The 7,662-nt window shown below is 43.4% G+C and overlaps 1 protein-coding gene across 1 annotated transcript; it reads right to left on the reverse strand.

Moving 5' to 3' along the window:
- Positions 1-637: 637 nt before the first annotated feature.
- Positions 638-7,375, reverse strand: LOC118618090 (uncharacterized protein C2orf78-like). The gene is made up of 3 exons (XM_036243997.1): positions 7,291-7,375; positions 3,408-4,160; positions 638-2,553 (listed from the first exon to the last, which is right to left on the reverse strand). Exons 1-3 carry the CDS (start codon positions 7,373-7,375, stop codon positions 638-640), a joined length of 2,754 nt encoding a protein of 917 aa, XP_036099890.1.
- Between the last annotated feature and the right edge of the window lie 287 nt (positions 7,376-7,662).

The following is a 7,662-nucleotide window of genomic DNA, read 5'->3' on the forward strand; positions in this document are numbered from 1 at the left end:
GCCCACAGGTCACGCTAAGCCCTTGCCATTCACCTGGTATATACCCCTATTTTGTACTCACCTTCCCCAACTACACTCATACCTGGAGAAGGCAACCCAAACTTTCTCGACATGTGTCCGGAGTCAAGTTTTCTTAAATACTTCTCTGGTGGTCATGAGACATAAGGCCAACCTGCAGAAGAGATTCCTACATTTCTAAAGGTCAACCTAGACTCATCTTCTGCCAGCTTCAATGCTATTCGAAATTGACCCTTTTCACCCTAACCTCTGTCCCTGCTTCTGACTTCTGCCATTTCCCCCACTCAGGCTTCTCTTTATAAACCTATAACATCTCTCCCCTTTTGGCCTTTCTGGCTGTGGAAATGTTTCTTCCCTTTCCCCCAGTTCTTACCCGTGTCACTTCTCCACCATTCAACTTCCCATTCTTTTATTTACCTGCAGCCTATGATCCCCACTCCACCAAAGAAAAACACAGTTAACAGCATCTCAAAACTCAAAAGATTTTTTATTACTCATTTACTAATACTATTTATAAAATTTTATTCAGTTTTAAAATATATCAACATTGAGAATTGTATCTATCTATCTATGGAAAAACAGCTGGTATCCAGAGAGGTACCAACTCTCCCAGCATCTCTTAAGATGCATAGCCATAGTATTGTGAAATTCCCATTTCTTTTTCCCTCTCAATGAAATACTGCACTTTCCCTAAAGAGGTGTATTTGGCGGCGTTCTCACGCTCTAGTTGGGCCTTCCTCTTCATGGCCTCCCGTTCTGGCCTCTGCTCCTTTGTGATGGGCGTTGACATTACTGGGCCAGAAATGTCGGGTTTCCTCCATGGAATTCGATGCACAGCAAAATCCTGGAGTAGATTTTGGCTTAGAGGCTTGGGTGGCCTCCACGGCGTGGTCAAAGCAGTGCGAACGGGCTCCCGCTGGAAAGGAGCACAAGATGATGTTTCATAGGGCACAGGCCTGGCAGCAGCGGACTGAGGGTCACTGGCCTGGGCAGAGTTGGTGAAAACTGGTTTGTCTGGCTTGGTAGAAATTGGCCGAGCTGCTCTGGCAGGACCTGTCATGGAGGCAGGTGTTGTGCGAGATGAACTGACTGCAGTAGGTTGAGCTGAGTTAGAACCAGGCCTGGCAGGGTTGGGCACAGCAGGCCGACGTGATGCCAGAGACTGTGGTCTGCGAGGAACAGGTTGAGCTGCAGGCTTGTCCGAGGTGGGAAAAAGCAATGGTACCAACTTGACTTTCCCAGGAGGAGGCAGCTGGTATTCAGATTGAGGTGAACACTGTTTTTCAGCACTGCCGACTGGTTTCTGGCGTTTCACTTGATTGTTCTCAGGACCTTTTTCCTCATGCACAGAATCCAGCCTTCGTTTGATAGCTGGGGATGGCTGGGAGCCTTTGGGGTTGCTGGAGTTTCCCAGGTCTCGGGAGGAAGACAGGTCCATTTTCTTATCCACCTTCTTTCCCAGTGGATGGAAAACCTTCACAGACTCCAGCATGTGTCTAGCTAGGCAGCTTCGAGGCTTTTTGAAGGGCTCTTGGGTCAGCTCAGGTTGATTTTTCTTCCGCTTCATCTTGGGAATGGTTGGCTTCTCTCCTGACTTGATTTTGTCCCCTGACAGGTTACCCTCCTCAGCCTTCTTAGAGGTGTTTTCTTTGTTTCTTTTGGTCTTTTCTGGCCCATGGCTCTTAGTTTTGCTGGTCCTGCCAGAGGTAGCCTTCGGAGGTTTGCTGTTAGAATGCTTGGCCATGATGGCTGGAGCGCTGTCAGTGGCTGCACCATGGCTAGGAACCAGTTCTCTCTCAGACACACAGTCTGGGCTCTCAGGCTTGCTGTTGGCTTTGGCAGCACCCCTGATAGGCTCAGAGGCTTCGTTTTTGTTCTTTGCAGCATGATCAGAGGAAGCCTTTATGACACTAGACTTTTTCTGCACCCCCCTCAACTTAGTGTCTCTGATGCCTTTGGTTTTGATTACCTTGGGACCTTTTGATTGATCAAGGTCATCCAAGAAATGTAGGACCTGTGGAAGCTGAATGTTCTCTACCAGTGTAGCAATATCTACAAAGCTATCGTCAGATTCGGTCCCACACTCAAGTGTCCCTTGGTCCTTATTACTCAGGATGTTTTTTCCCAGGCCAGGGTTTTCACAACCAGGCTGCTCCTCTTGGCCAAAGAGATCGATGCAGGCCAACACCTGAGGACTGTCAAGGATTTCTTGAATGAGCCCGGGAGGATCTTGGTTTTCTGTTGCCTTCTGGTGGACATTCAGAGGCTTTGCAAGGTTGGTTGTAATACCCTCCACATTTTTTTTCTCTTCCTGTTCCTGGCTTGGAGGTAGAGGCAGTGCCAGGGGATTACTGGGACTCTGGAGTGGGGCTGCCATTGAAATATCCCCAAGCTCAGGTGGTGAGTTAGTCTCAAGTATATGGATATATCTGCTACTGCAGGGCTTGGGGAATTCTGGGGTTTTCAGTAGACAAAACATTGGGCTTGGAGGTTGCAACCCTAGGGAGGTCTCTAATCCCAAGGAAGTCTCCGTCTCTACAAAAGAATCCAGAAAAATTGAGTCAGTCTTGGTAGGTAAGATGCTCCCCTATCACCAATGCAGCAATCATGCCCTCCAAAAACAGGAAAGGCATTTCTACTAGCACTTCGTAGGCTCACAACCAGTGCCCTGTGACAGGAGATAGGGGGCAAGTGTGCTAGTTCGCATTGGTGGTCATTTGATGTCAGTGTCTCATGGTTTTGTCTTTATCAAGGGATTGTTATAACTCAAATGAAAAGTAAAAGTGTGTGTTTCTTTTTAATATTTTACAAGGCTAGCATTCTCATATGGAATCTTTCAAATCTCTCCACTTTCCTAAATAAGAAGAACAATTCACACCAAACACTAGTGGACGGAATGGATTCTTCCTGTTGAAATATATTAGCAAGGGCAGAATCTTAGCCTGCTTCCTCTGCATAGGATCTTGGAACACACGGTCTTCAATCCAGGTGTAAACTAAGGAAGTGAGTGAAAGTAAAAGTGGCACCATCACAGTAAGAGTTCTAAAATGCCTTTCAAAGAGACTAAAGCAATAAAACACGGAACAGAATGCATTGCATTGTGGTAGTACAGGAGGACTATGAGGAAGGGAAATGAAAAGTGTGGTATCCCTTGGTATGCTCTTAGGGTTCTCGTACATGTAGCGCACACGTCCAGACAATGTCTCTCCTCCCACCTCTATCAGGTGCTCTCCCAGAGCATGGAGATTGAGAGTACCGACTATGGGTGGTAGTTATGAAAGTCACAGGACTTCAAGTCTACCAATGTGTGGACTCACTACTTCCCTGCAGCAGGCTGACCCTATTTTTTAAAACTGACATTTTTCTTTGTTCTTGCTGTTTGTACGTACCTTGAAAACTTGTCTTTGTGATGGATTGAGCAGACACAGAGTGGAAGGTCCCAGAGGTGGAGGCTGGTGGTCTCACATTTGTGGGCTGCATCTCCTTTAGCACCATGACCATTTCTAGTTGAGGGGCAGAGACCCTGCTCTCTGTGTCAGTCACAGAGCCATAGGATTGCAGGTATGGGCCATGTTCTCCAGAGGGTAGAGCCCATTGATTATAGTAATAGACCTGACTTCCCTCCTGGTAAGGAAGTGGCTGGTTATGGCCCTGATTTGGAATCTGAGATGGTGCCCCCTGAACAAGGCTGGCAGAAAGCAATGGATACAGAGGGGCCACGTTATTGCCATCTGAGGTGTTATGGTACTGAGATGCCATAGACATGAAGGAGACAGCTCTGTTCTGGTCAGTGACAGTCACAGTGTAGTCACCGAGTGATAGGAACTTTTGTTCAGGGCCTCCTGTGAGCACCCACTCAAAAACACCAGGATTGGAAGCACCTGAAGTGAAGATCTGGCTCTGGACACTCTCTCCAGACCACACAGCTGAGCTAGCATGTTGGTACAGGGAGGCTCCCCCCATGAGTGGTTGGAAAGAGGTGTCAGAGGCTGAGGGCAGTAGCCATGCTGCACCGGGGGGTGGAGCAGAGACTCTGGAGAAATTGCAGACACTTCCTGCGAAGGAGGCTGCATTGCTCACCACAGGAAGAGAGAGCTGCAGAGGCTTTGAAATTCCGAGCAAAGGTGGATTTTGGAAATTTTCTGTAGAAAACAGGAGAATGATGAAAAAAATCAGTGATATTGATAAACTCTCACTGTGTTTGAAGAATAGCATTATCTGGAGATTATGGTTGTCAGAGTCTCTCATACCAATGCTCACTGAGGTGTCAAAGTCAAAGTGTACGGTGGTTGTGCGTGCTGGGTCAGTGTGCTACTCTTTGGTATTAACTGCCTGTGCTCCCAGCTTGGGGGGAAATGTGTAGAAGACCAAAGTGGTGTGGCTCCTACATTGTTCTCTAGGCTGGAAGCAACTGTTCCCTCCCCTATCTTTCCCTCGAGCCTGCACTAGTATTGATTTGTATGCTCTTTCCTGGAATTGAAGCATTTTAGTACCACGAGTCTTAAGAGAACCTCTGTTCTAACGTTCTTATTTTATGAGTGAGGAAACTGAGGTTCCGTTCTCCCATTCCATTAGTATTATTACCAGGTTACGTAACCTAAGCTTCCTTATCTCCTTGCCAGGACTCTGCTCTGACCATTACAGTACCTCCAGCTGGGAGCAATGGAACTGCCAATGCAGGTCGGCTTTCACACTCTGAGAGAACAGCACAGCTAGGACCATTGTACTCCTCAGTGTCCCGTTTTGCTGTGTAGTTCACATGTTCTTCCCTCGAATTCACATAGAACTCCGTCTAGTTAGTACATTGAAAGGGTCATTCTTACTTTCTTCTAGCCTGGTTTCTGATTCTATCTGAAAACCACTATCAGAGGGTGAGTGTCTGAAGAAGTGCTTTTTGAAGGAAAACATTATTGAAGCTCTCTGATGCCCTGGCCAGTGTGGCTCACTTGGTTGGGTATTGTCCCTTGGAAGGAAAGTCTCCTGCTTTGAATGCCAGTAGGGCACATGTCAAGGTTGCAGGCTAGATCCCCATAGGGGGCGTGTAGGAGGCAGCTGATAGACCTTGCTGTCTCTCTCTAGTTCCCCCTTTCTTCCTCTGTCTCTAAAAAGCAATAAAAATATTTTCTAAAGTATATATATCAAACTCTCTGAGCTTTAGGCTACTTATCTATAAAGTCATTATAATGATAATAACAGTAATAATTCCTACATGAATAAGTTTATATATTACATTTGATTTTTATAAGAGAAGATATAAATTCTGGAAGAGAAAGAGGAAAATCATGAACATATATCACGAAAATAAAAAGAAATATATAGACATTAAATAAGTTGGGGCATGTAGTAGGCAACAAAACATAATAAATTAATAATAAATGAAGTTCTGTTTTATACATAAACTATAAAAGTGAATATTGCCTATTCTATTTTAATAAATATTTTTAACCAAACAACAGCCCATGGTAGTAGGTGACTTTGAATGAATTCCTACCAGTACATATGGAGAAAGAAGATCTATCAGTAAAAGATGCCTAAAGAGCAACAAACTGCACTAATGTGGATGGACGTGAAGCCCCAATATATGTAGAAAAACATTTCAGTACAAAGTGATATAAAGCAGAAAGCAATAACAGTCTAAATGAATTCCATTATCGTGTTCATTCATGTTTTCCTCAATATCGCCCAGCAAGGAACAGATATTAAGTCTAGTATAGGTATATATATTTCTAGTATATATATATATATATAAATATATATATATATTTCAAATAATATAACCACATAACAAAGAGGAAAGAACACTTAACAACTATCACGAAGGTTTATCTATTTATTTTAAAGCCTAGATTGTAATCATCGTCAACATTCAGGAAATGGTCCTATCCAAAACCTTAAAACCCGCTTGAATAGAATCCAGTTAGAAATAAATTAAATGTAGGAATCCCCAAGAGATTCAACAAATTGTTCTTAGATAAATGTGAAATTAGAGTTGTGAAGCTTGAGTCTTTCGCTTTCTCTTTAGGTGGCTAAGACCTAAAAAGAGATCATGGCTTATATCACTGTGCTCTATGTGTTAGGAAAAAAATAACTGTAAGATGAAAACCAGCTTTGACTTGGAACATTTACCACACAGAGGAACTAGTCAATCTGAATCAAATTAGGATATATAATTTTTTTAAATCTTAGTTTTACTTTTAATAGACAAAACATCTACAGAGTGTAAAAATCAGAATGAAGTGAAACATTGAAAACGGTGTTTCATCCAACCCTTTATAACCACCTTGATTAGTCTCTTGTTCATAGGAAACATCATTGCTAAAATACATTTCTTTAATGTTTATATTCAGAACTGTCACCTACCATCGGTGTTCAGAGAGGCAATAGAAAAATACAGACAACTGAAATAGAATGTTTTGATATGCTGCTTTGACTGGTAATACCCTATTCCAGCCTCACCTTCCTTACTACTGTATTAATGGAAGCATTTGCCAACATCACTTTATTTTGCCCTACTCTGAGCAGATTTTACCTGACTCTGGTTTTGCTTCAACTTAAAATCTTTGGTTCCCTTCAACATTCCATTGCAAACTACCTTTTTTTTTTTTTTTTATTTGCTCCTGAGAACTCCTCCAGGCTCGCCTGCTTCATTCTTATAGCTTCCCCTCTTTCATGCTTATAAGTTCCCTCCCTCCTGTTGCCTGTTGGGCTGTGCTGTTGGCCTAAACTGTCTTACACTTGAATACTTGTGCCTCCCTATAGCCCAGGACTCTACATCCTCTCCCTAGTCTCTCTTTTCCCCTAGGTGGATAGAAAACTCCAAGGGGAATATTACTGTTTGAGCAGCATTACGTTTAGAAGACTAAAGTAAAAACATGAGTGCTGGGAGACCATCATACATGAAACAGCAGGTGTGTATATACATGTTGCATTTTCTTCACCACCGAGGTTTTCTGTGTCAGTTGAAACGCTGTCAAGAAGTCTTGGTTTCATTTTCTACATGGGTGGACTTTGAAATTCAACATGAGAAAAGAAAGGGATTAGAGAGAACAACTAATCTAACATCTTAATATAACAAGTGAGAAAAAAAGGTTTTGTGAGTCAATGACTTATCCATTGTCACTTAGCTAGTTAATGTCAAAATCAAAAGTGAAATTAGGTGTCCAGACTTCTAGATACTATTTCCCCCACTAGTCTAGGCTATTTTGACTCTACTCTTAAATTTAGAGGCCAAGAAATATCTAATGAAAAACTTTTAAAAGTTTCTTTCCTTACCTGACATGGTCAGAGAAGAAGAGGAAATATCAACAGTAGATGCAAGGGATGAGGATGTCTCAGTGGCTGGAGCCAGAGAGTGCATGTGTCCAGTATGGAGGTCACTGGTCATACTGGTCACTGGTGAGTTGCAATGATTCAGATTTATTTACATACAACTCCATGGGAACCCCAAGATTCTACCAGGTGGTGGTTGGTTTGGTGGGAGAATGATGTCACGATGCAGGCAGTTTAAAGGGATGGGGAGAGCCAATAGGGAGGTCAGATTCCCAACAGGAAGACAGGATTGGATGGAGTGAGTGGTAGGGGAGCTAAACCAACACCTGAATGGCTGAGCTCTGGGCACAGATGTGCTGGTGGACAAGACAGATG

Source organism: Molossus molossus, unplaced genomic scaffold (genome assembly GCF_014108415.1).
Source record: "Molossus molossus isolate mMolMol1 unplaced genomic scaffold, mMolMol1.p scaffold_m16_p_58, whole genome shotgun sequence".
NCBI classification, from domain to species: Eukaryota; Metazoa; Chordata; class Mammalia; order Chiroptera; family Molossidae; genus Molossus; species Molossus molossus.